We start from the raw sequence: 26,611 nt of genomic DNA, 5'->3' as shown, positions 1-26,611 counted from the left end.
CAGCTTCTGTATATCTGAAAAGGTCTTTATTCCTCCTTCATATCTAAAGGATATCTTTGCTGGATATATTATTCTTGGCTCATAATTTCTCTCTTTCAATAGTTTGAATATTTGGTTCCACTCCCTCCTGGCTTGTAGAGTTTCTGCTGAAAAATCTGATGATAATCTGATGGGCTTTCCTTTGTAGGTTACCATCTTCTTTTCCTGGCTGCCTTGAGGATTCTTTCTTTGCGTTAATTTTTGACAGCTTCAATACAATATACCTTGGAAAAGGCCTGTTGGGATTGAAGTAATTAGGTGTTCTCTTTGCTTTTTGGATTCGAGGATCCAGTTCTTTCCACAAGTTTGGGATGTTCTCATCGATTATTTGTTTGAATATACTCTCTGTTCCCTTTTTCCTTGCTTCTCCTTCTGGTATGCCCATTATTCTTATATTGCTCTTTCTGATGGAGTCAGAAAGTTCTTATAAAGTTCTTTCATTTCTTTTAAATCTTAAGTCTCTCTCTTCTTCCATCTATGTCATTTCCAGATTTCTATCTTCGATGTCACTGATTCTTTCCTTCCTCTGGTCAACTCTATTACCTAAGCTCGTAATTTCATTCTTCATTTCTTTTATTGAGTTCTTAATCTCCAGAAATTCTATTTGGTTCTTTTTTAAAATTTCAGTCTCTTTGGTAAAATGTTCATATTGTTCTTTGATTGTGTTTCTGAGTTTGTTAAAATGTCTGTTTTCTTGCATCTCGTTAAGTTTCTTAAGAACTGCAGTCTTGAATTCTCTGTCATTTAAGTCACATATTTCCATGTCTTTAAATTCATTTTCTAGAGACTTTTTGTTTCCTTTCTGTGCTGTCTTTTTACCTTGGTTATTCATGGCATTTAATGATTTAATAATTCTCTTCCTAGTCATCTACAGGAGTGGGTTCTGCAACAGATTGATAGAAAGAGGTCTTTCTTTTGTTTTCCAGTAGGTGTTGGTAGAATATTTTATTTTCTCTCCGACTGCAGCCTTTTATTCTCTCTCACGCTGTTGTGTTATATTTTCTCTGCACTATTCTGGCTTCTCACACAATGGGAGAATTCCCTGGGAGACGGGCTTCTCCTCTGTGAACAGGTTGCCTAGATCACAGGGCACATCCTCTTTAGGTGCATGTGGAGAACTTCCGAAATTCCAAAGCTCTTCCTGCACCAGATTCAGAGCCCGTGTGTTTCAGCAGTTCTGTTTACTCCTGCAGGGATCCGCCCAGATAGGTGGAGCCAGGGGTGGGGTGAGTTGTGAGAGGTGGCCCAGGGTAATGGCGGCAACCACCACCGCAGCCTGTCCTGCTTCCACGGCTCCCTCCCCTTTGCCCTTTGCCGGAACTAGTTGGGCTGCGAGTCTATGGCTACGAGCCGCAGTTCTCACAGCTGCGGATATTCTATTCTTTTGATCTGACACTGCTACCTTTCTGCTTCTAGCACTGGGAGGGTGGGGGTGAGGCAGCTAGACTTCATGCCTAAGCCTTCCGTCCTCTGCTTGGCAGCAGTGAGGGCTTAAACCGCTGTTTTCACCCTTCTTCCCTCAGTCTTTGCTCCAAGGTCTCTGCCATGAGCGTTGGGTTCCACCGTGTTATATGCTGATCCCTCAGGCGGGAATGTGGGCCATAACAGTAGCACTAGCAGTCTGAGTTCTTCCCTCTCCCATGACTGCGGTAGCTCCAGAATGGAGGGAGCTTGGAGCTCCAAGCTCTCGTCTGTGTCCTTTGCCCACACAGCCTGTGTCTCCGCACTTCCAGGTTCCCTCCTCCCCCATTAGTCCAATTTGCCCACCTTTAGATGATTTCAGTTGCGTGCCTCTTAGTCTTGCCTACCCTGTTTCCCTGAAAATAAAACCTAGCCAGACAATCAACTTGAATGCATCTTTTGGAGCAAAAATTAATATATGACCCGGTCTTATTTTACTATAAGTCCAGGTGTAATAATATAATATGATATAATATATAAATGATATAATACTGGGTCTTATATTAATTTTTGCTCCAAAAGACGCATTAGAGCTGATTGTCTGGCTAGGTCTTATTTTCGGGGAAACACAGTAGCTACTGTGCAGGGAGTCCTTTGTGGAATTATAGTTGTTCCGTTTGTTGTAAATTCCAGGGGAGATTTCAGCAGACTCACCTCACGCCGCCGTTTTTTCAGCAATTTGTAGTTTTGATAGCAGGTAGTTGGAGTTCCTTTCTGATGGCATCTCTTTCCTCTCTGCTTTAATAAGTAAGGTCATCTGTTTGAAATGGTCAGGTTTAGATTGGAGACAATATTTTAAAGTCATTGGGAGAATGATAGGATAACTTGCCTGTGTGTGATACTGTGATGTATAAGAAATATTTATTTGTTCTTCATTCCTGTTCCTGGCAAAGAGCTCCTAAAACCCTTGGAATTTCCTAAGTGACAGCTAAATGTTTTCTTGATATTCATAATAAACCCAGTTTAACCACACCTGAGTTCATGTTAATGAGTGACTTGGATCCTAAGGATGGGGAAGAGGAGCTGGAGGTTGAATTGATCCCTATTGGCCAATGATTTAATCAATCGTGCCTATGTAGTGATACCTGCGTAAAAACCCAAAGCCCGGAGGTTCAGAGAGCTTCCAGGTTGGTGAATACCGGGAGATTTGGAGAGGGTGGAGCATGGAAGCTCTGCAGCCCCTTCCCACATATCTGGCCCTGTGCATCTCTTCCATCTGGCTATTCTTGAGTTATACTCTTTGATAATAAAATGGTAATCTAATAAATGAAATGTTTCTCTGAGTTCTGTGAGCTGCTTAATTAAACCAGAGGAGGAAGTCGTGGGAACCTCCAATCTACAGCTGTTTGGTCAGAAGTGCAAGTGACAACCTGGACTTTCAGTTGGCCTCTGAAGTACGGGGAGTGAGGGGGATGAGCGGTCTTGTAGGACTGAGCCCCAACCTGTGGGCTGCTGCTATCTCTAGGTAGATAGTGTCAGAATTAAGCTGAATTGTAGGATATCCAGCTGGTGTCAGAGACTTGCTTGGTGGTGTGGGGAAAAACCATGCACATTGCATTGGTGTCAGAATCGTACTAGGAACATAGGATTGTTGAGCATCACTGGCAGTCAAGTTGTGTTAGGACCAATTCCACCAGGTGTGTCTGTCTTTATCAGTACTCAACATTCTTAATAAAGGCCTAGAGAAGTGGACAGTTGGGTTCATATAGAGTTGGAGTTTTGTCTGGCAGGTGGAGTGGGAGGGTAAGGGAGTTCAGGATGTGGGCAGGATGGTGCCTAAGTGATGGCCCATGGGATCTAAGCTGCGTGGGCAGTAAAGTGAAGACAGATAAGGAAGGATAGGGTTAAGGGCTGTTGTTTTGTGATCTCAGAGCTGCCTTTATTTACCTGCTTGTCTCCCACACAAGATTGTAAGCTCTTCAAAAATAAGGATCTTTTTTATTCATCATTGTTATCTATAGCATTCTGCATAATATCTAACTTATGATAAGCTCTCCATAAATTATTGTTGAATTAAATCAATGGATTAAAATTCTTTTCCTTGAAGGCCTTGGTTAAATTCTCCTGCAGCTTTTTCCAGACAGAACAAATCCTGTTCTTAATTTTTTCTCATTTGTTCTAATTGCTCTAATTTTTGCTTCCGATTCAGAACCTTCTTGAAGAAATAGGGAGATGTTGGTTAAAGGATATAAACTTCCAGTTATAAGGTGAATAAGTTCTGTGTATCTAACATATAGTGTGGTGACTATAATTAACAATACTGTGTTATATACTTGAAAGTTGCTAAAAGAGTAGATCTCAAATGTTCTCACCGTTAAAAAAAAGGTGTCATTATGTGAGGAGATGGATGTATTAACTAGCCGTCTTGTGGGAATGATTTCACAATATGTATCAAATCATTACATTGTATACCTTAAACTTACACAATGTTATATGTCAGTTATACCTCAATAAAACTGGAAACATAAAAGTTCTTCCCTAAGAATGTTCTGCACCATCCTTTCTAGTGAGAAGTCTTTCCTTTTAAAGACCTTGTTTGAATGACTCACATTTGATTTCTTCTCTAGCCAATTTAATCCAGGAGATGAATTCTGAGGACCCAGTTGTGCAAGAGAAAGCTGTCCGCAAGACAGAAGAGAGACTCCTGTTTACGGAAGAAGACCAAGAGGAGGACAGATGCAGGACCACCTTGAACAAGACCATGATCAGTCCTCCACAAGCTCCTCCGAAGGTTTCCTTTTTCTATTACGGAGTCATATAAGTAGATACAGTGAGACGTCTGTATTGATTCAGAGGAAGTAGTAGTTTAGTCTCAAACTGTCTGGCGAGGCTGACGTAGTCTTGTTTTTTAGATTCACTGGATTTATTTTCCACAAGGAAGTATAAACTCTGATTTTTTTTTCTTGCTCCTCCTGAGTCATCTTTAAACAACACTTTGGGTTTGTTTTAGTGAAAATTCGGCCTCTTGACCCCTTGAGCTTGTCACCATATTTAAGCTGCACTGTTAGGGTAATATATTCTACTAACTTATGTTTCCAACTCATATAGGCACAGCTGGGGTCCCTTGATCTGTCGCCCTTGTTTCTGCAGATTTGGCCCCCATGACAATGTGCCCATAATCAATCTCCTGATTTAAAGCAAGTCCCCTGAATTTGGGGCCCTTCAGTATTGATAGTTAAAGGAAATGACCCTATTTTCCGTGTGTAACTGATACCTTCTTGGTTTATATACTTATCAATTTGAATGTTTTTTCACATTTGTTTCTTTGTTTTTATGATAACCTTACCCTGCAGGATGCAGATGAAATAAACTCAGGTAAGGACAGCATCTCTCTTCCCAATGTGTGTTATTTATTTAGGATCAGTGTTTATTGACTGTAGCTTCCAGACCCTTTAATCAGAGCCACTGGGTTTGCAAGCAACCCAGGAACAAAAACCTACTGATCACCCTGTTCTGGTACTAGTGATCAGAGGGAACAGCTCTCAGAGGTTTTGCTCTGTTTCCTCCTGGCCAATCTTTGTAAACTGAATTCAGTTATTCTGTATCTTCCAGTTTATTCTTAGCTGCTTATGGGATCCAGATAGTTTCTGTTGCTCAGCTCAGAAGCTCATTATGCTAAATGGAACCAAAAGTCTGTCTTCAAGGAAAAACTCTTTGAAAAGGCATAATTCAAATTTCAAGTATAGATGTAGACGTCACGTATATAATAATACATCACACAGATTACCTTGTCAGGTTAAGAAGATGTCATTTTGGTTGCTTTAGAGTGTGTGTGTGTGTGTGTGTGTGTCCACGTGCATGCGTGCATACTCGCACGTGTGTGTGGACGTGTGCATGTGCCTGTATGTGTATGCAAGAGAAATGTGGCTCCAAACGCCTTAAAGTAGCTTTCTTCTGAATTTGAGCTAAAGAACTGATTATAGTATTTGGATTTTTCTTTCTAATATTTGAAATAACTCTACGGTCAGAAGCCTTCTTGGCATTTGTGGAGAAGGATGCAAAGGAACGTGCCAAGAGAAGAAGGGAAAACAGAGCCTTAGCGGATGGTAATTGTTGGTCTTCACTTCTTAATAGCTGGGATAATTTGTGCTAGAATGAGCACATGAGTCTGTTTGCTGATGTCTAAGGACATCAGGATTCCTAGTCAGTGGGTTCATGGTGGGCCTGAGGCAGGGGGACCTGCCCAGGCAGAAACACTTGTGGGCTGTGCTCTGTCACGGCTCTAACAAGCAGGGAGTAGGACATAGCCCTCAGTCAGCCTCCACAGTCAAACCTCTTTCTAAAGCCAATGCGTAGACCTGGCAGGTCAGATAGACCAGTACTAAACAATGCTTGGAACATAGGGATCGTGATGAGAGTGGGCTAGCCTGAGGCATTGATGGAGAAGTGAAAAAGAAAAATGAAACAAAAACAAAGATGTGAGAAGGGAGAGGAGAAATGAAAAGAAAGAGATGAGGCTGTATGTGTGGCAGGGGACATACGTGCCAGAAGAATGCTTCCAACATTGATTTTATACCAGCAGGGGTATGTAAACTGCAGATCTGAATGATGCCATATTTGCTAGAAAATGAGTTGTTCGACTCTTTATGAAACATTGAGTGTGTAGACTTGGTCTTGGTGGCAAGTGTGGAGTGTTTCTGAGCCTTGAAGCAGAAACATTTACTTTTTCTGAGAAGCTACTTAGAAGACTTGGGTGAATTCAGAGAAAAGAATTCTTAAAGAAGCAGACCCTGAAATACCTGCAAAGAGAAACAAGTGAGAGGTCCTCTTTAGATCGATGGACACTATGACCTTCAGAGTGGAGTTGGAAAATCAGGGGAATGAGTCTAAAAGAATTTTCCAGTGTGTTGAGAGAGCTCACCTGTATGACTCTTATTCTCATAGCCCTGAAAGAAAAGGGGAATGAAGCATTTGTCAGAGGCGACTATGAAGCGGCCATCCTGTGCTACAGTGAAGGTTTGGAGAAGCTGAAGGACGTGAAAGTGCTGTACACCAACCGAGCCCAGGTCAGTGAGCCAACACTGTGACCATGGGTTTCAGGGAATAGTATCCACTAAACCTGTGAAATCAGAGAAAATGAGACCAGATGGGACCAGTGGTGTGCTGGTAAATGTTTAACAACTGGCTCTGGTTGGGGTGTTGGGGGAAGCTGATTTGTTTGGAGTATTTGCCCGTTTCCATGGTGCAAATATGCTTACCATGGTCCAATTTCAATCTACCGATTTGAAACAATTGAAGGAGGACTTGGGAAGAGCCACACATAATCAGTTCTCTCCATAGGATAAGTCAGCTCCAGCCCATCACTGATGGTTACCAGACACTTTTCCACATGTATAAAACTGAAAAGCTAGTGGAATGAAATGACCTTGGAACTCTGCCACCACTGGTTTTGTCTAGCTTCCTTTTGAATGGTAGTCTTAGCTCCTGAGCTCCTCTTCCATTACTTTCTCTTTCATTCTATCAGTCTCTCTTTGATTAAGATTCTGTGACTGGGGTAGCTGGAAAGCTGATGGGCCTAGAGCCATTTCTCAGAAATTTTGAGTTTCTGCAATCCCTAATACATGAGTTTGGTATTACAGTTGAGCTCGGTTTCCTGGAATCCCAGGTAAAAACTATCTCCCAGATGTTTATTATCTACTACTTAATGAAGAGACAAGGTTGATAGTTCTCAGTTGAAACAAAAATGTCACCTGTGACCTTATCTTTGACAAGGACTTGAGTCTGTGTGTGGTAGAACTCTTTGTTGCCCAGGCCTGGAACATTGACAGGCCCATGGACATGATTATCCGATAGTCAAGATGCGTCAGCAGCACGTGTGCGAGATGAGCGTGATGCCGTGTCATTTGCAAGATGAAGAGCCCTCATCAGCTCCAATTTCCATGTCCTGCTGTCGTGTGTTGAGGAAGTGTTGAAAGCTAGAAACAGGATGTTAAAAGGCAAAAAAAAGTCTGGGAAGTGACAGTGATTTAATGATAACTAAATCCAAGCACAGTGTAACCTGATTAGTTCAGCATTTTGGATAAGTCAGACTAGAGTGGAGATGTCATTTACCTAGTCCCATTTGTGGAGAAAAATTGTCATAAAGAAGCGAATTGAGAAATAAAATGACCGGAAGTTGAATTAGCAGTGTACATTTTATCACCCTAACTGGGTCATAAAGTTTTTGGGGGCAAAACCTGCCATATATTTTTTACCCTTAATGCTTTATTTATAACAGATGTTCAATAAATCCTTGTTAAGTTACATAACACTGGAGGCACAATAAATCAATTTAAGGGAATTAAGTTTCTGTTGACATTTCAAAGGAAACATTTAAATGCAAACAATTAATATAATAATTATATTTATCACTAAATTTGGTCTCTGAAACATTTACCTATTGATGCTTGCTCAGTCTTGTTACTTTGAACTTATTTGAAAGCAGTAAAATTGAATTGCTTTTAAAATGTTATGTGTAAGTCAAACATATCTAATTCAGATGGTCTATACCCTAATTCATCTAAATTAGTTACATTTTTATTGTACTCAACTTTAAACGCACTTTGATTCTGGAGAATTACATTAAGAATGACTGTAGATAAAAATAAGTACTAAATGCAATGGAAACTTGGGAAAAGCAATGCCTTCCAGCTTTCCCAAAAAGAAAGCTTACTCGGAGACAAATAAATGCAAAATGTGCTGCCTGGTGTTAGAAATCGTTTAAACCATTGACTATTTTTAAAATGCCTCACCTGTTTGCATGCAGTGTTAGAAAACACTTAATAAGGACCCTATGAATTGAGTGTTTCTGTTGCTAGAGAGAAAACCTACCCTTTCATCGCTTTGTTTTTCTCCTGGAGCTAATGTTATGATCAATAGATTGCTGGTGTAATTTAGATAAATCATTTGGAAAAAGTATTTCTTAAAATATGGGAAAGCAAAAGAGAACAGGGAAGTTACAGGATGTCCAATCCAAGCTTTAAAAAGAACAAAAAAAAAAGAAAAAGTAAAAGGCTCTAGAGAAAATGTTGAAGCCCATGTAGACTTTCTCAAAATCTGAATGTATACTGAATAGCATTATCATATAATCATGGCTACAGTTGTCTAGAAGGATCCTATTTTCTTTCTTACATCCTCTGACTTTCAAATGCAACCCCAAACCCTGGAGGAAAGGATGGTGCTTTATAGAACAGCCAGCTCAGCCTCGTCAACTTCAATTAGTACAGAACTCAAGTTAATGAAAGCATTACTGTGGGGACAGAGTCCCAGAGAGCAGTTTCCAGGCTCTCAGCCTCACGTGGAAAAGTGCTAACTCGGGGGTTAGCTGTGGCTTGTTGGCCGTCAGCTGTAACCAGTTAGCCAATTAGCCACTGATATAACTGCTGTGGCTGCACTGGTTGGTCGAGTTGGTTGGTTGGCAGGCAGAGAAGCGGACAGCAGGTTGCAGGTTATGTGGATCCAGCCTCCAGTGAGACTATAGTGGTATGACTCCCCTATCTATGGCTCCATGGGTGTTCTTTTCCTTTTTGACCTAGCCATATCCTGCGTTCTTATGTGGGGAGCGGGAGCTGAGACCCCGCAGGCTGCCTCGCACAACAAATGGCGCAGCGATCAGGGTCCCCCATACAGCAATTACATAGCAGCTTCCTTCCTATGGATGCAAAGAGGTGCACTGCAGAAATTCATTAGCTGGCTATTGCCTGCTCCCTCCCCACTTTGGTTGAACGAATTCCCCATGAGTTATTAGACTGACCTCATATTTGACTTGACCATGTAAATATCTCATCATATTTATTATTGTCAAGAATGTCAGTGTCGTGGTACAGTTTTGATCATGGGCAAACCTACATAGAGTATTGACTCTACTGTTGGTGACTGATGGGAATCTGCGAAAGCCGCTTATCCTCCTGTTGCCTGATTTTCCTTTCGTACAACAGGGTTGTGGGGATAGAGTCCCAGAGAACAGTTTCCAGGCTCTCGGCCTCATGTGGAAAGGTGCTGGCTCAGGTAGTAGATGGCCGTCAGCTGTGTCTAATTGACCATTAGCTGTAACTAGTTAGCCAATTAGCCACTGATGTAACTGCCACGGCTGCACTGGTTGGTCAGTTGGTTGGGTGGCAGGCAGAGAAGTGGACAGCAGGTTGCAGGTCGTGTGGATCCAGCCTCCAGTGAGACTATAGTAGTATGACGCCCCTTTCTATGGCTCCGTGGGTGTTCCTTTTTGGCTTAGCCATATCCTGTGTTCTTATGTGGAAGCGGGAGCTGAGACCCCACAGGCCACCCCACACGACAAATGGCACAGCGAGCAGGGTCCCCCGCATGACAAGGGTGATCATTGCTGCTTCTTAGGGAACTTTCAGAAGAAGAGTGCTTAAAATCTACTTAATGCAACTTGATAAGAATTTATTGACCACATATTGTATCCAGTAATTAATACAGAAGGTGCAGTAGTCATTGTTCTTGCTGTTAAGTAAATAGCCTTTCATATGTTTATATGCCAGTAGTTCTTTGACATTATAAATTAACTAAATTTAGTTTAGTGTGAGTGGATCACAGAATTCTGAGTCAATTCTTACTTTTCAAGATTTTTGCCAATTCTAGGGGATCCCAAAAGAGAACTCCAAGACATTCGGCACCCCGTGCTCATGATGATGGTCTGACTCTTACATGTCCGCCTATTTCCTGTATCTTTTCCTTCTTGGTGTGCTCATGAGGAAAGAAGCAGAACTTTATCTTTTTTGGTAATAGCTTTATTGAAATATAATTGACATTATACAATTCACCCATTTACAGTGCACAATTCAGTGGGTTTTAGTATATTCACAGAGTTGTGCAACCATCACCACAGTTGATTTTAGAACATTTTTATTATCCCAAAAAGAAACCCTTTAAGTGGTTCACCCCCAAAACCCCCATCCCCCCACTTCTGGCCCTAGGCAACCGTTAATCTATAGTAAGTCCAGTTTCTGCAACTTTAAGCAAAAAGAAGTATAATGAAATCAGTTTTACCATCAGCTAATTAATATAAGCAAGAGTTAATTTCCTACGGCATCTCATCAACATTATAATGAAATGACGTTGAGCAAAACTGTTATTCCAGGACTTGCTGTACCTTCTGTCTCTATACATCTGCCTATTCTGGACATTTCATGTAAATGAAATCATACAAGATTTTTCCTTTTGTGTCTGGCTTTTTTTATTTAACAATGTTTTCAAGGTTATCCATGTTGTTATACGCATCAGCATTTTTTATTGCTGAATAATATACCATTGCATAGCTATACCACATTTTATTTATCCATTCATCGGTTGATGGACATTTGAATTGTTTCTACTTTTTGGCTATTATGAATAATGCTGCTATGAACATTTGTGCACAGATTTCTTTGTGAACGTGTTTACAGTCCTCTTGGGTATATACCCAGGAGTGGCATTGCTGGATCATATGGTAACTCGATGTTTATTCTCTGAGGAACCACCATACTGTCTTCCAAAGTGGCTGCATCATTTTACATTCCCACCAGCTGTGTATGAGGTTTCTGATTTTTCTACATTCTCACCAGCACTTCTTATCTTTTTGATTCCCTGTATCATTTGGTTTCCTTCTGGAATATTCTCGGGGAAGGGGGTAGATTCTAGAAGCTAGCTGTCCTTTGTAGATGTGTTTAGTGTGCTGAGTATTTTCTTTTGCTCTTTCACATCCTTCCCTGCCCTGCTCTGTGCCCGTAGGACGGACCTCTGTGGACTGGACCCTTGACTTCCCTGCTTTCTCACTTCTATTTGGGTTCAGCCAATGAGGCCAGAAGGAAAGAGGATAGTCACACCGGGCTATTCAGTCCGTCAGCTTCAGCTCTACTAAAGGCCTCAGCTCTCATTATGCGGCGCTTTTCACAAAGCCATCCTCTCTGGTTTGGCCATTGCTCCTCCTCCTGCCCCTGCAGTCCACTGTTGCCAGCCCTGGGGTTCTATGACATTCCTATTGGTTACTCTAAACCCTGTCCTCACCTTGTCAACAGTCCCTTGATTAAACTGTCCTCGGTTATCATCTGAGCATGAGTGTGCCATCTGTTTCCTGCTGGGACCCTGACTGATACCAGTAGGGACCAGTTACTTCTCACCACCATTCTACTGTTCGACTGCTCTTTCCGTGTTAACTAAAGACTGCTTGCGACAGAGTTGTGTGTGAATATCAGCTATTTATGTCTTTATAGGCTTATATAAAACTTGGGGACTATGAGAAGGCACTCGTGGATTGTGACTGGGCTCTGAAGGTAAGAAAATATTTCCTTTTCCACATGATGGAGTTGGGCTTGTTTGGGCCACATGCCTCAGTCCTGGAGTGAACAGAGGGGAACTGCCAGTGTATCGTGGCGGGAAGGGTATCGGCTGTGCAATCAGAGCCTGTTTCCTCATCTGTAAAACGGATAGAACAAAATTGTCTGGAGGGTTATGATAATATACATAAAGTACCTCGCTCTTGGTAAGTACTCCAGAGAAGCTGCTTTCAATACTGGCTTTTCAAGGCTTCTATTGCAATGGCTCATCCTTTGCTATTGTGTTATCAGACGCTTTGCTTCGTGTGGAAGGGGTGATGATGCCTCCCTCCTCTTTCTCGAGCCAACCATGGGAGCTTGTTTCAACAATGTCGTTCTTCCTCTTCAGTCTGTGCCTTTTCCCTGCAGCTCTAACAATTTAGAAGTATATGATAGCATCCCCTATTTGTAGAGGATTCATCAGAAGAAAGAATTCCTGTTGTTCAGCCTGGATGCTAGTCAGGCCTCAGGCAGGTAGCATAATACCGTGCATGATATTTCCTCCGAAGTCTACTAACACAGACAATTAAAGGTGGGGAGAAGTAAGGACTGTTGGTGAAATAGAAGAGTTTTTAAAAGAGAAATATCATGATCACTTCTTAGGAACATTATTTCAGATGACTAAATATTTAAATATCCCTTAATCCACATTCCCCTAAATTACTCTGTCATATGGGTGCTTTGACTAAATCACCCAAACCGGTGCTTCCCAGACTTCCTCGCTGAAGTGCTGTTAATGAACAAACATGAGCCCCTGGAGGGTCTGGAAGCAGAGAGTGTGAAATTTCTTTTTAATCATATACTTTATCTTAAAAATTCTTGAGAATTTTGCATTACACTCCATAAAATGTATCTGTTTGTCTTAATATATCCATGTTATTTTAAATAACTTATAATCAAGTAAAATTGAAGTGTCTGGAGAACGTGCCAGGTTTATCTTGTGACTTGACTTCCCAGTACAGCACATCTCCCCCCCGCTGAATGAGCACACGGCCCCAAACGAGCACATTTGACAGCAGCACGTGGGCTACACCTGCTTCCTTATTGTTTATTGAGAGGGTAAGCCAAGGGGACAGGCGAATTTGAAAATCAGCTTTACTAATAATGGTTTACAAAACACTGGGGACCCTCTAAAACTGACATCTGGAGTGCTTGATTTTGTTTATTCCTTTGAAGTTATGGTGGCAAATCTTGTCTCATTGCATCATTACAGTCTTTACCATATAGGAACTGCCCAAAGCTGATGACATCAGGGTCTTCACACTGCCTGCACAGAGCCACTAACCTGCTTTGCCACTTTATTGGATCATGATTTCTTTTTCTACCATCATTCAGAAGAGAGAGGGAAGGACAGTTTCCTCAGTTTTACTAACAACAGCAAAAGCCACCATTTGCTGCTTGCTGGCCATGAGTTGTGTCACTTGAGCCTCAAAACATTCTATTCTATTATGTTTAGTACCACTGTTATCCTTATATCCAAGGCCACTGGAAACGTGGCCTTGAAGCTGAATTAAGTAACCTGTGTAGGATCACACAGCTAATGTTGGTCTAACTGTGAGCTGTAGCTCTGAACCATCTACTAGAACAGCCTCTCCACTGCAACTTTAAACCCCACAGTCCCTGGCTGGGGGGGTCTGCCATTGTGGGGCTTCCAGAAGTATCTTTTCTGATCTGAGAAGGACTGAAGAGGTTGGCACGCCATCATGCTGATTCAGGGTAATACACAGCTCTGTTCCCAAATGTTAATGGAAGCACAGTGGGATTGGCAGTGAAACCCAGGCATAGCAGGCCCAACAGAGCTGATATTACGCAACACTGACGCTCAGCAGCCAGTCTCGTTAAATGCCCAGTGAGGCTCCCAGTTGAAGAGGTTTGGGGAAACACTTGGAGGAATGGGAAAAAAGCTATACAAAGTTTGAAAAACTAACAACGGTTGGCTCTACATCAAAGCTTTGAATTAAAAGAGAAAGTTTCACTCTCCTTAAAAGTAATATATCCATGGTGAATGTCAGTGGCACAGCACTATTAATAATAGTAGTACTTTCATGCCAATTTAATAGTTTTTGAAACTTCTGAATTGGCAGAGACAGTCCCATGTGATGATATTTCAAGACTGATGTTCCTTGTCAGGGAAGATAAGGCAGCGAAGCGGGTTTCAATTAGGATCAGTAGAACGCTTCCTGCATAATACGATTCATCTTCCTCTGAAGGCAGGATTCCTTTTAAGGGGACCTGGGGTTCACCCAAGATAGTCCTGGTGAGGCTGACACATGATCAAAGAAGAAAAGGGAGAAAATCCATGAGAAGCCCTTTCCTCAGTGTCTAAGGAAGGCGGAGTCACACTACGCCCCTCATGGTGACACACAGTAGGCATGGCAAGGCTCTGAGGCCCTGGCTTGTTTTCCCCTGTTGTATCCCTGATGCTCTGCTGGTGAAGGCTCTGTGAGCATTTGGCTCTCCTGAGCCGCAGTGCTGGAGTTTCCTCTTTTCCCTTGACCATTCCTTTCCTGCTTCCTTAATTCCTCCCTGTGTGAATTCTCCAGGGTTCAGTCCTTCACTCCCTGCCTTTCTTCTCTGTGCAATTTCTCCCTCAAGACTCTCATTTCCTTTTATGGGTTCAACTCTCAGCTCTGCAAATGGCGCTTAGAACTGCTTCCCTAGTCTCCACCTCCCCATGGGTTCCCAGGCTGCATTTCAGCTGCCTCCTGCAGGTTTCCATCTGCTTGTATGGGCATCATCTGAAACAGTGCAAGGTCTGACAGTTAAGTTCATGAACTCATCCTAGGAAAAGTGCTACATACCTCATTGCTGAATATCACTACGGTCACCTTCCAAGTACTCCCCTTGGGAAGCTATGCACCTATGCTAGTGCCTAGTCCACCCTTCAAAACAATTTTGGAACTCTTTCTGGAATGGCCATCAGAGCTATCGTCATATTTCCCTTGATGTCCTGATTGTCATCAAAATGTCTTCCCTTCAATATTTCCTTTATCTTTGGGTAAAGAAAGAAGTCACTGGGAGCCAGATCCAGTGAGTAGGGAAGGTGTTCCAATATAGTTATTAGTTTACTGGCTAAAAACTCCCTCACAGACAGTGCCGTGTGAGCTGGTGCATTGTCGTGATGTAAGCGCCATGAATTGTTGGCTAAAAGTTCAGGTTGTGTAACTTTTTCACGCAGCCTTTTCATCACTTCCAAATAGTAAACTTGGTTAACTGTCCAGTTGGTACAAATTCATAATGAATAATCCCTCTGATATTAAAAAAGTGTTTGCAGGGGCGGCCAATTGGCTCAGTTGGTTAGAGTGCAGTGCTCATAACACCAAGGTCACCGGTTCAATTCCCACATGGGCCAGTGAGCTGTACCCTCCACAGCTAGATTGAAAAAAATGAAAAACAAAACAAAACAAAAAAAAAAACGATGACTTGACTTGTAGCTGATGGGTCCTGGAAAAACACACTGTTCCCCAATTAAAAAAAAAAGTTAACAGCGTTGCAACAAGTTCGCGAAGTTGTCTGATCTTCATGTGTCCAAAAATACATTTCTTCACAGTGCATGTCCTTCTACTGAACTGCTGTAGCACTTTTCTGAAGGAGATTTGCTGTAATTTTTAAGCCTTTGGGTCCTAGAGTCAAATGGGCAGATTTTAAATCCCAGCTGTTCCACTTGGGACCTTGAACCTCTCCAACCTCATCTTAGTTTCCTCATCTGTAATATTGGGATAGTAACTACTTCATAGAATTGTTACAAGGTTTGCATAAGATAATTCGTATGAACCATACAGAAAGAGTGAACATTAATGCACAGTTATTACTATTACTACTGCCATTTACTTAGCAACAAATCATGAAATGATATTCATGAAAATGCATCTAGAAAGGGCTCTCCAATAACAATTATTGTTACCTCTTCTATTGTTATTTAACTTTTCTTTAAATTTTCTCTTTTGCCCTGAAATGGATTGTCATTGTAACTGTCGTAACAGCTGCTGATACTGTATTACCTGGTGTTGCACTAGCGTTTTACAAGCATTTCGTCCTCACAACAACCTGAGAGAGAGAGAGAGAGAGAGAAAGAGACTATTATTACCTTCACTTTCCAGATGAGGAAAATGATTATCAGAAAAGCGAGGTAGTCTGGCCAACATCCCATTTCTGGTGAGAGGCAGACCAGGGGTTCACCCAGGACTTTTTAGACTCCATCTGACCCAGCACATTGCCTTGTACATAAAAGGGGTTCAATTACTTAACTGGATGTTTTAAATTATAGTTTATGTCTTTGTGCCAAATCATTCCCTCTGGAGTTATAGTAATTAAGGGCAGGTAGGTGCATAGGTGCAGGGCCCCCTGTTCAGCCTTAAGTTACAATCCTGCCTTTTGTAGGGGGAGTTCCTCCCAACCTTAAATGATAAGCGAATAAAATCCCAGTAGCTACATCGTGGGTTATTTCAGGGGAGGAACTTCCCGGGCCTACTGAGATGTAGTCTGTTTACCCAGAGTACATTTTCCTCTCTTCTAATAAACCAGTGGTTCTCAAACTTGGCTGCACATGAAGAGTTTTAAACAATATTGATGCCTGGTCCCTACCCCGAAGTGTAATTTAATTGATGTGGGATTCAGCCTGGCTGGCAGGATTTTTATAAGCATCCCAGGTAATTCTTAATGTTCTATCAAGGTCAAGAGCTTTTCTAAACTAAGGATTTCTGGTTTGTTTCCTGATTGAGTATCATTAAATGGAAATGAAAACTGACAAGTATCATTAACTAATTTGATATAGAGCTTTCTTGAGTATCCAGGCTCCTTGCAGCCATCAATTATAGATGCACGGAAAAGTTTTAGTTGTCAACTCTGGGAACTGTCCTGAGAACAAAGCTTGGCCTTACCTCTATTAGCTAGGCAGCTAGGGGAATGCTGATGACTTTAAATCTTCTGAAACATCTTATTACTCATTCCTTTTTATGCAGTGTGATGAAAAATGCATCAAAGCGTATTTCCACATGGGAAAAGCCCACCTGGCTCTAAAGAACTACAGTGTGGTAAGTTTCTAAGAGAATGTAAGTGAAGTGTTTGATCAGAGTGGCGCTTCAGATTGTCTGAGGAGAACCATCTTCCTCCAAGTTGATTAGATATTAATCCACCTTTTAGTACTTTCCAGGGTAAATCTTAAGATCTTAGATTTGGGAAGGATGTTGAATGTCATCTAGTACAGCCCCACCCGCTGTAGGAACGTTTCTGCAATATCGTCTACCAGTGTTCATTCAGCCCCGGGCGAGGCATCTCTGGAGAGAAAAGACAAAGCAAAATGACAAAAACAAAATTCACTTATAATCTCATCACCCAGAAGTAATCATGCAGATATACACACACACTACTTATATTGTTAGTAGCAGCTTTATTGACATATAATTCACATGCTAAACAATTCATCTATACACAATTCAGTAGTTTTTAGAATTGCACAACTATCACCACAATTAATTTTAGAACATTTTTTGTCACTTCCCCAAAAGCTCTATAGCCATTAGAAGTCACTCCACATCCTTCCACCCCCACCTCAGCCGGAGACAACCACTAATCCAATTCTGTCTCTATACATTTGCCTATTCTAGACTTTTCATATAAATAGAATTATACAACATGTGGTATTTTATGACTGGCCTCTTTCACTGAGCATAATGTTTGCACGGTTCCTCCATGTTGTAATGTGTATCAGTACTTCATTCCTTTTATTGCTGAATAATATTCCATTGTATGCATAGACCACATTGTATTTATCCCTTTATCAGTTGGTAACCATTTGGTTTTCCACTTTGGGCTATTATGAACATCCATGGACAAGTTTTTGTGTGGACATATGTTAACGATACTCTTGAGTGTTTACCTAGGAGTGGAACTGCTGAGTCATGGGATAACGCTATGTGTAACCTTTGGAGGAACTGCCAGAGTGTCTTCCAGAGTGGCTATACCATTTTATAGTCCCATCAGCTATGTATGGTGCCAATTTCTCCACATCCTGGATAATACTTGTTATTATCTGTCTTTTTTATTATAGCCATCCTAGTGAGTATGAAGTGGTATATCACTGTTGCTTAGAATTGCATTTCCCTGGTGACTAATGATGTTGAGCATTTTTTTCATGTGCTTATTGGGCATTTGCATACCATCTTTGGAGAAGTGTCTCTTCAGATCCTTTGCCATAGTTGTATTTTGGATACAAATCCCTTATTGGATAAATGATTTGCAAATATTTCTACTAATCCTTGTGTTTTCTTTTCACTTTCCTGATGGTGTCCTTTGTAGCACAAATTTTTAAAATTTTAATGAATTCTAAATTACTTATATTTCTCTTTGGTTACTTATGCTTTTGGTGTCATATCTAAGAAACCATTGCCTAATCTAAGATTTACTCCTATGTTTTCTTCTAAGAGATTTACATTTAGATCTCTGATCCACTTTGAGTTAATTTTTTGTATGTTGTGAGGAAGTGATCCAGCTTTATTCTTTTCATGTGGATGTCCAGTCATCCCAGCACCATTGTTGAGAAGACTATTCTGTCTCCCATTGAGTGATTTTGGCACTCTTGTCAAAAAAATCAATTGATCATAAATGCATGGGTTTATTTCTAGACTCTCAATTAATCTATGTGTTTATTCTTATGCCTGTACCACACTATCTTGATTCCTGTATCTTTGTAGTAAATTTTGATATTGGGAAGCATGAGTCCTCTAACTTTGCTCTGCCTTTTCAAAATTGTTTTAGCTATTCTGGTTCCCCTGATTACCATACGAGTTTCAGGATCAGCTGGTCAGTTTCTACAAAGACGCCGGATAGAAGTTTGGTGTAGATTGTATTGAACTTGTAGATCAGTTTTGGGAGTATTAGCATCTTAACAGTGTTAAGTCTTCCAATTCATGAACATGGGATGTCTTTACATTTACAAGATATACTTTAAAAAAGAAATTGCCTCCTGTTGTAAATTTTTTTAAAAATTATTTTCTTTGTTGGATTTTCATTCTAAAAGTAATATAGGCTTATTGTAATAAGGTCAATAATAGAGAACTTTAAAAGAAAGAAAATGTTAATTGCCCCCACTGTACCAAATTCTGTTCACTCATGCATTCATTCAATTAATTCACTCAATAAATATGTATTACATGCTTTCTCTATTCCGAGCACTGTCCCAGGCAACAGGAATACAGTAATGACCAAAACAAAATCTTTGACTTAACTGAACTCATTTTTGGGATGGGGTGGCCAGGAGACAAAAACCAAATAAGCAGATGTGCAGTATATTGGGTAGTGATAAGTGTTACTGAGAGAACGAAATCAGGAAGCAGTGAAGATGAGACCAGTTTTACGTGGAGTGGTCAGGGAGGGCCTCTCTAAAGGAAGGGAGAAAGTGAAATGAGCAACACCTGTGGATATATGATGACGGCGTGGTTCAGGTGAAGGGATAGGTAGAATGGAGAGAGCACGGAGGAGAGTGATATGAGATGAGGCCACGCAGGTGATGGAGTGTGTGGAGGACTGATCCCTAGGGCCTGACAGGCTTTGGAAGCACCTTGGCTTTTACTTTCAGTGAGTGAGCTGGGAACCATTAGAAAGTTTCAAGTAAAGGAGTGAAACGATATGACTAATGTTTCAAAGGATCAGTCTCTTGTATGGAGAATATATTTTGGCATGTTAAGAAAAGAACAGAGAACCAATTAGAAGGCTATTGCAACAACTTACCCAAGTGAGGTAACGATGACTTGGACGAGGTTGGTGACGATGGAGGTGATGGAAAGCGACGGGATTCTCAGTACATACTGACAGGGAAGCCAACAGGAATTGCTGATAGATTAGATCTAGGCTTGAAACGAAGTTGGATACAGGGTCAGTGTCTTAGTCCTTTCGGACTGCCCTGACAAAATAGCAGAGTGGGTGGCTTAAACAACAAATATTTGTTTCTCACAGTTTGGGAGTCTGGGAAGTCCAATATCAAGATACCGCAGATTTGGTGTCTGGTAAGGGCCCGCTTCTTAGTTCATGAACAGCCAGAGGGTGGAGAGCTCTCCGGGGTCTCTTTACTAAGGGCGCTAATCTCATTCATAAGGGTTCCGCCCTCATGACCTAATCGCCTCCCAAAGGCTCTACGTCCTGACACCATCACACTGGGGATGAGGTTTCAACATACGAATTTTGAAGAGATACAAACATTTAGTTTATAGCAGTTACCATGTTTGATGTATATACTTCTATCCTGCAACACTATTCTCTGTTTTAATGTGATGTTTTTCTTCAGTTTATTTCTTAATCTTCTAGACCAGGCTTAAGCCTTCAAAATACCTCACAACTATTTTTCTGAGCTTTTTTTGTTGGTACCTGGTTGTTTTATACTCTGGGCAGTTCTTGATATCCCTGAGGATACTGCCCTAAACCCAGCATCATGCCTCATGAACTGGAATCTTTCTTTTTCCAGGAACTTTCTATCTAAAGATTTCCTCAATGAGAGCCCCTTACTCTCAGGTTTTCTAGCTGACTCTTATATGGCCAGTGAATGGACCCCTTGGTAGCTCTCTTTGAAGCCCTGTGTGTCTAAGTAGGCAGTTCTTGTTTCCTGTTCCCAAGTCTCTGTCAATAATGTCTCTAGCTTTATTTATTCCCTTACTTCCTACGGGGATATCTGACAGGTAGCCTCCTGTCTCTGTCAGTACAAATATCGTATCTAAATTTTGCATTTACCTCGTGATTATTCCTAACCCAGCCAGACATGATCCACAAGAATTTAAGAATGACGATTTTCCATCACAGGCTGTACCTGACAACACTATTTTTAAAAATAAATTTTGAAATAATACCTGTTGCCCCACAGAACCAGAGAAACCTAAACAAAATGTCAAATGCATGCTATGTCCCTATGCCTACCTCCTAGGCTGGGAGCAGGAGGAGGCTGGGAGGAAATAATGAAGCCTAGCCTTGTGATACCCAGTGTCTTTCTTATAATCACCTTTACCTCCTAACCACTTGCGAAGTTCTTGTTTTTGTTTTGTTTTTCCAGTCTAGAGAGTGTTTTCAGAAGATCTTAGAAATAAACCCCCAGCTGCAGAAACAGGTGAAAGGTGAGAATGTTCCTGCTGATGTCTTTCACTTGAAATCTACTTTCCCTTCATGCTCTGGCCTTAGGCTGCCTTCCATACGTTCTCTGCACTTGGCCACGAAGCCACAGTCTTGCTTTGCCTACACAATCACATCTGCCTACACAATCACATCCTCTATGAGAACAGGCTGCCCTGCTGCTCTCCTTTATTCACCAACTCACGTCTTTGCCTTCCTCCTTTCTACATACACCACCCCCCTTTAGAGCCTTCTAGATAGGGAATCATGTTTTCCTTGAATACCCAAGGCAATTTAAGGCTCTGGGTGTAGACGGTACACTAGTCCCAAAATTTTCCTTGCTGAAGACAAGTTTGAAATATTTTAATGTGTTATACCTCTCAACGTCCCGTCCTCAAAAAAGGTTACTCCTTGTACAGTAATGTTGATGTTAGGGTTTTCTTTTCCTTCTTGGTTTGCTAGATTACCTGAATCAAGTAGATCTTCGGGAGAAAGCAGACCTTCAAGAGAAGGAAGCCCATGAATTGCTGGATTCAGGAAAGGACACAGCCGTGACTACTAAGAACCTCCTGGAGACTCTTTCCAAGCCTGACCATAATCTGTTGTTCTATGCAGGGGGCATTGAAATCCTGACTGAAATGATGAAAGACTGTAAGCTAGAGACATGTGTGATCTCATGAATATTGTCACTGTAAAGGGATAGAGTTTAGAGATCCGCCCCTATGAGGCAAAGAATCCCTTCCTTCCACAAATATTGATTGAAGGCCTATTATAATGTAGGTGGTAAAGGGGATGAATAAGAAATATATCCCTACCCCAGCTCCATCCTCTCCTCAGAGCATGTGTACATACAACACACATGCAATAAACACCACACATGCACAATACAACACAAACAACACTCATTCCATATATACTTACATCACATACACACACACAGCATACACTCACATATCTACTTCTATATGCCACATACACACACACACACCACGTACACACGACACACATCACACCATATATACTTACATCACATTAACACACATAACACATCTTGCACATACCCACACACCCTTTGCATATCCCACACATACCCTATTTACACCCCAAACACCCTGTACCACCCCCATAAATCTTCCCCCAACCATAGGGAAATGGAAGATGGAATTTTGTAGGATAAACTGTAAGGTTCACCCCAGTCACATTTAATGACTGCTTAGGACGTTTCAGAGCAAACATCAGCTCCTGCTAATGAAAGCCATACTCTTCTCTCTTACCAGTTCTTATACACATTGGTACCAAGGCTTAAGCCATTTTTTTTAACTCAGTGACAGGATATTGTTTGTACAAATAGATGGAGTTTCTTACTTCCCTTTAGTATACAATTGAGGGTGCTCAAATATTCCCTTCAGTAGTTTCTTGGAAATTACAGACTCCTCTCTAGAGCCTAGAAACAGCTTCAAAATGAATATTTAAGGACAGATGGAAATGCTAGTTCTTCCCACAGGTTAAGCAGCTCCTGGAGATTATCTAAAGATTACAAAATGATGAGTTGTCAGATAACCCGTGGGGCCACTGGGCTTAGCTTTCGTTCTCTGAACAGGATGTGCCTCTCACTGGGGCACCGAGTGGCTGATGACAGCCACAGGTTTCAGAATGTAAAGGTATTTGTTTCTGCCTAAGCTTTAATTTGGTGACTTTGACATTCTATATTAGGCTTCTTATCAGCTGGCTCTGTTACAGCTAGACATCAGCCAGAGTTCAGGAGTCTGATGTAGTTTTCTCTGAATTTGTTTCAGGCACAGAACGAACTTTATTCAGAACACACAATGGATTCAGTATCATCACTGGGAATGAGAACATAAAAAGGTAGGAATTTAAAAAAAAAATAAAGAAGAAAGTAGGAATTTTTGGTAAAGACAGCCAGCATCAAAGCAAGGAAGGACAACCATTTCTCATGAAATCAGACACTAATCACACAGGCAGGCTTCACTGGCTGATACCACCTTCGGTCAACATCGGTGTTTCCTTGAAGAGTGCAGACTAATTCCCCTTGAACTGCTATATGAATTCCCCTTGAATGCTGAGTCTCAGGTTGTTTGAATTATGCCACAGTTAACAACTGCAGAGAGAGAAAAGGTCAACAAAACTTCCCAGGCTTTCTCCAAGCACTTCAAGTCAGAGAAAGGACCATCTTACTGGTTTCCCACCAGTTACAAGATTGCTATTTATTCTTTTCCTCTGATATCAACAATGAGATCAGCTGGGTCCTGGCTGATCCCATTTATGATTTCATCTGAAGTAAGACCCACGTGGTAAGAGATGGTGTGGTGAGCTTGTTATTTTGTGTTTCAGTTGTTCTGGTGTAATTCCTGAGGCTTAGGACCCTGCTGTGGGTTGGCGTCACCAGCACATGTTTGCATGTATGAGGAGACCCTTGAAACCTAAGCAGTCTGCAGGCCCACCGTCGTTAGTCACCCATGACTCCTGGCTCACCACCCGCCCTCCATGCAGCCCTGACGTCCTCAGCCTGCGTCCTTGTCCTGGAGCTCACAGTTCAGTGCTTAGTAGTCCATTGGCCCTGGTGACCTACAGCTCTGGATTATAAAATTACTTTCTTAACCCTGCATTTGAGGAGTCTGTAGGTAGAAAAAACAACAACAACACAACTGAAAAGAAGATCAAGACTGATTTCCAGTTTTAATGTTCCTCTCCCTTGTCCATTCTAGATGCTTTTCCACAGCAGAAAAAGGTACAGTGGAAGAGACCGTGTGTGTGTGTGTTCTCAGGCTCTGGCAAGCAGTGTGCAGCGGGAATGGTAAGCCTGGTTCATCATCATTAATCGTTGTTAATGCCTGTTAATTCCAGAACTCTGTGGGCAGACATAATTGTGATTATTTCCCCAGAGGCTAGGCTCTGGAGAGTTGATGTGTAGACATTCCCTCAGAAAAAGCCTGTGGGTCAGAAGCAAGACGTACGCTACAGTTATGTCTCCAGCGACCTTACAGCCTCCTTCATCATGGCCAAGGTCATTGTCAGCATAATGAGTGGTCTTATCACACACCCTGCTCTCTGCAGACTCATGACTTCTGCAGTAGGATGGCAGAGTTTTTCCTTTCCTGTCTGCCTAAAAATATTGTGGGTTTGTTTTTATTTTTTCCTGACCACTGTACCCATTGCAGCATCATGAGGTTTATGATTGTCTCTGCCAGCATCTTGTGACACTGATTAGTGTGTAATATTCAAACAGCAAAAAGCTATGGGGATTTTAGTTACCTCGTTAAGTCTTAGTTTTTTACATATTAACATCTTCTGGGGTCCACTAACTTTTTGTACAATCTTTCTTATCACTTTTGTAACCTCAATGTAAATACAAAATTGAAGTATTTTCCTTATTTTAAAAAATTGTGTTTTCATAGGAAAAGGTCTAGCCTTGGACACAAAACACTGAAAATGAGCTGTGATAGTTGGGTCTCCTTTTCACAGCCAGTGAATGCAGTTTATAAACTTGAAAATGCTAACTATGAGATAATGTAATTTTTTCCTTGATTTAGTAGAGTGGAGGAATCATCTAAAGTTCTAGAAAACTAGAGAATCAGGGGGCCTCTTTCCTGAAGGGAATTATGTCAGACTAATACCACTGTAGGGTGTTACCTGCCTGGAGTGGTGATTCTGCAGATTCCCACAAAGGAGGCTACGGGAGGCAGGGCTTGGTGACCATGTGAATGGGACATAGCCCTCCTTCCATGCAGCCCCGGCATCCTAAGCTGACATCCTACTTTGCTTTCTGTGAACCTCGGGGTCATGTGTTTTCTTTAACATCTGAAAATACATTGTCAGACACAGCCTGTCATGTAAATGCTCTCTATCTCAGCTCTATGAAACTTTAGTATATCCAACTCAGTAAATACACAGCAGTTTTTCAAAAGGACAAGGGAATACTTAAAAGTAAGGACATGGAAATATGTCTGTGTTATGTTGTTGAGTGGGAGAGAGAAGCCAGTTACAGGGTAGGATGTACCAATCATATTTTTAATATTATTCATATGAAGGGTGACTAATAGCTCCTTTTGGGAATGGTCTTTCTTGGAGCGGGTACGAGAGAAGGGGACTTTCATTTTCAGCTTTTTTCTCCCTCTGTGTCGTTTGAATTGTTTCCAATGTGCTACTTTTCCAGTATAAGAAAAAATATATAAACTAAACAAACTCTGCTCCATTTCATGGCTTAGCCTCATACTCCAGCTGTACCCCTGCCTGCCCTCAAACAAATTCATGCACCTGGTTAGAAAATGAACCAGGTGAGAGGGGGTAAATCCAACGCCAACACCCTGGAAATAGCTTATAGTCTGGGAAGGGGGCATTCTTTATTAATGAATGTTCTTATGTGATATTCTGGTTTTCTAGAAAGAACTCAAATGGTTGCTCTGGCCATTATGTGAAAGTTGATGGTCTAAAAATATTTCACAATTCAGCTGATTTCTTTCCCTTTCCTCATATTTCCAGATACACACACACACACACACACACACCAAGGATCCCTGAAAAGAATAATAACAGCTAATGTATACGTGCCAGGCTCTGCCCTAAGCACCATCGTGTAGTAACTCATTTAAGCCTCGTGACAACTCTGGTAGACAGGTCACCATCCTCACCTCATTGATGAGGGAACTGAGGAGCACAGGCGGTAACGACTCGGCTAAGGTCGTTCATCTGGTCATTCGGACTAGCAGTCTGGTTCTAGAATCTGTGCTCTTATACTTCATTCATCCACCTCTCAAGTGAGTGGAGAAGAATCATGTGTCCTGTCCAGATGGTGGCAGACAGAGCTGGGTTAATTGCTGTCGTAGCGTGTGGTGGACGGGCTCGCCCTGTGTCTTACAGAAGAAAACCAGCGCCTGCTTGTCATGTGCCCTGACATGGGCAGGCTGCTGCCCTCCCTCTTGGCCTCCGAGGCCCTGCCCGTCCGGCAGCAGAGCCTGGCCCTAGTGCTACAGCTCGCCCAGATGGAGAACGGACGGAGCCTGGTCATCAGCCACCTCGACCTGACCCGGTAAGGCTCTGCCAGCAGGAGCGGCCCTGCAGCATCTCAGATCATCCCCTGTGAAGCGAGGACTGGCCTGTCTCCCCTCTCACATCTCTGACATAAGAGGTGCCATCAGACTTAATTAAGGATCAATATCAGATAAAGCCTTTGAAAGGAACACGCCCTCACGAGGACCAGGACAGACTCCGGTCTGAGCCTAGTGCCATGGACAGGTACACTTCCGCTGAGTTTGCTTTACCTCACGTATTGCAGGCCGTGTACATGACAGCATTTCCAAAACCAGACTGGGAACCTAACTTTAAAACAGGTCATTTGCTCCTGCCCTTTTAGCCTCAGCCCTTGCTCAGCCCTGTCCCCACTTTTCTTCATTTGTGTTTGAGGTAATACTATCTTATTTTGCATATCCTTAAACCCTTTCTGGAGCAGGTAAAGTATAAATAAATCAAATACATCTCAAGTATTGCTGTGTGTAGGTCTTCCCAAGGCTTAGGGCAATAGAAATAGAATGTGCCTCTCTAAGTAGACTGTATTAAGAAATTTACTGACCATAGTGATTCTGCTCAGTGCTCTTCTACCTGTAAAGATTATCAGTTTGAATATGTGAAATTGCTACTTTTACATCAAAAAAGGTACATGTTGGTAATTTCATGTGGTTCATTCAACCTGATAGAAATAGCATTAATTA

General features: G+C 41.7%; 1 protein-coding gene across 6 annotated transcripts in view; it reads left to right on the top strand.

Annotated features, from left to right (window-relative positions):
- The window catches only part of TTC12 (tetratricopeptide repeat domain 12), a 51,092-nt gene that overhangs the window by 10,219 nt on the left and 14,262 nt on the right, over positions 1-26,611 (top strand). For 4 of the 6 annotated variants that reach the window (XM_088791453.1, XM_019753346.3, XM_019753343.3 and 1 more), the window contains exons 3-13: positions 4,068-4,231; positions 4,794-4,815; positions 5,469-5,546; positions 6,385-6,506; positions 11,691-11,750; positions 16,754-16,825; positions 20,830-20,890; positions 21,348-21,536; positions 22,682-22,751; positions 23,612-23,700; positions 25,764-25,932. In XM_088791453.1, coding sequence (XP_088647579.1) covers positions 4,068-4,231; positions 4,794-4,815; positions 5,469-5,546; positions 6,385-6,506; positions 11,691-11,750; positions 16,754-16,825; positions 20,830-20,890; positions 21,348-21,536; positions 22,682-22,751; positions 23,612-23,700; positions 25,764-25,932 — 1,096 coding nt within the window. The remainder of the gene's footprint in view (positions 1-4,067; positions 4,232-4,793; positions 4,816-5,468; positions 5,547-6,384; positions 6,507-11,690; positions 11,751-16,753; positions 16,826-20,829; positions 20,891-21,347; positions 21,537-22,681; positions 22,752-23,611; positions 23,701-25,763; positions 25,933-26,611) is intronic. The other 2 variants (XM_019753345.3, XM_074335466.2) reach the window with 2 other exon arrangements.

Source organism: Rhinolophus sinicus, chromosome 14 (assembly GCF_057876585.1).
Source record: "Rhinolophus sinicus isolate RSI-liver-muscle chromosome 14, RSI-T2T, whole genome shotgun sequence".
Taxonomy (NCBI): Eukaryota; Metazoa; Chordata; class Mammalia; order Chiroptera; family Rhinolophidae; genus Rhinolophus; species Rhinolophus sinicus.
This window is presented reverse-complemented; position numbering and strand designations above follow the sequence as displayed.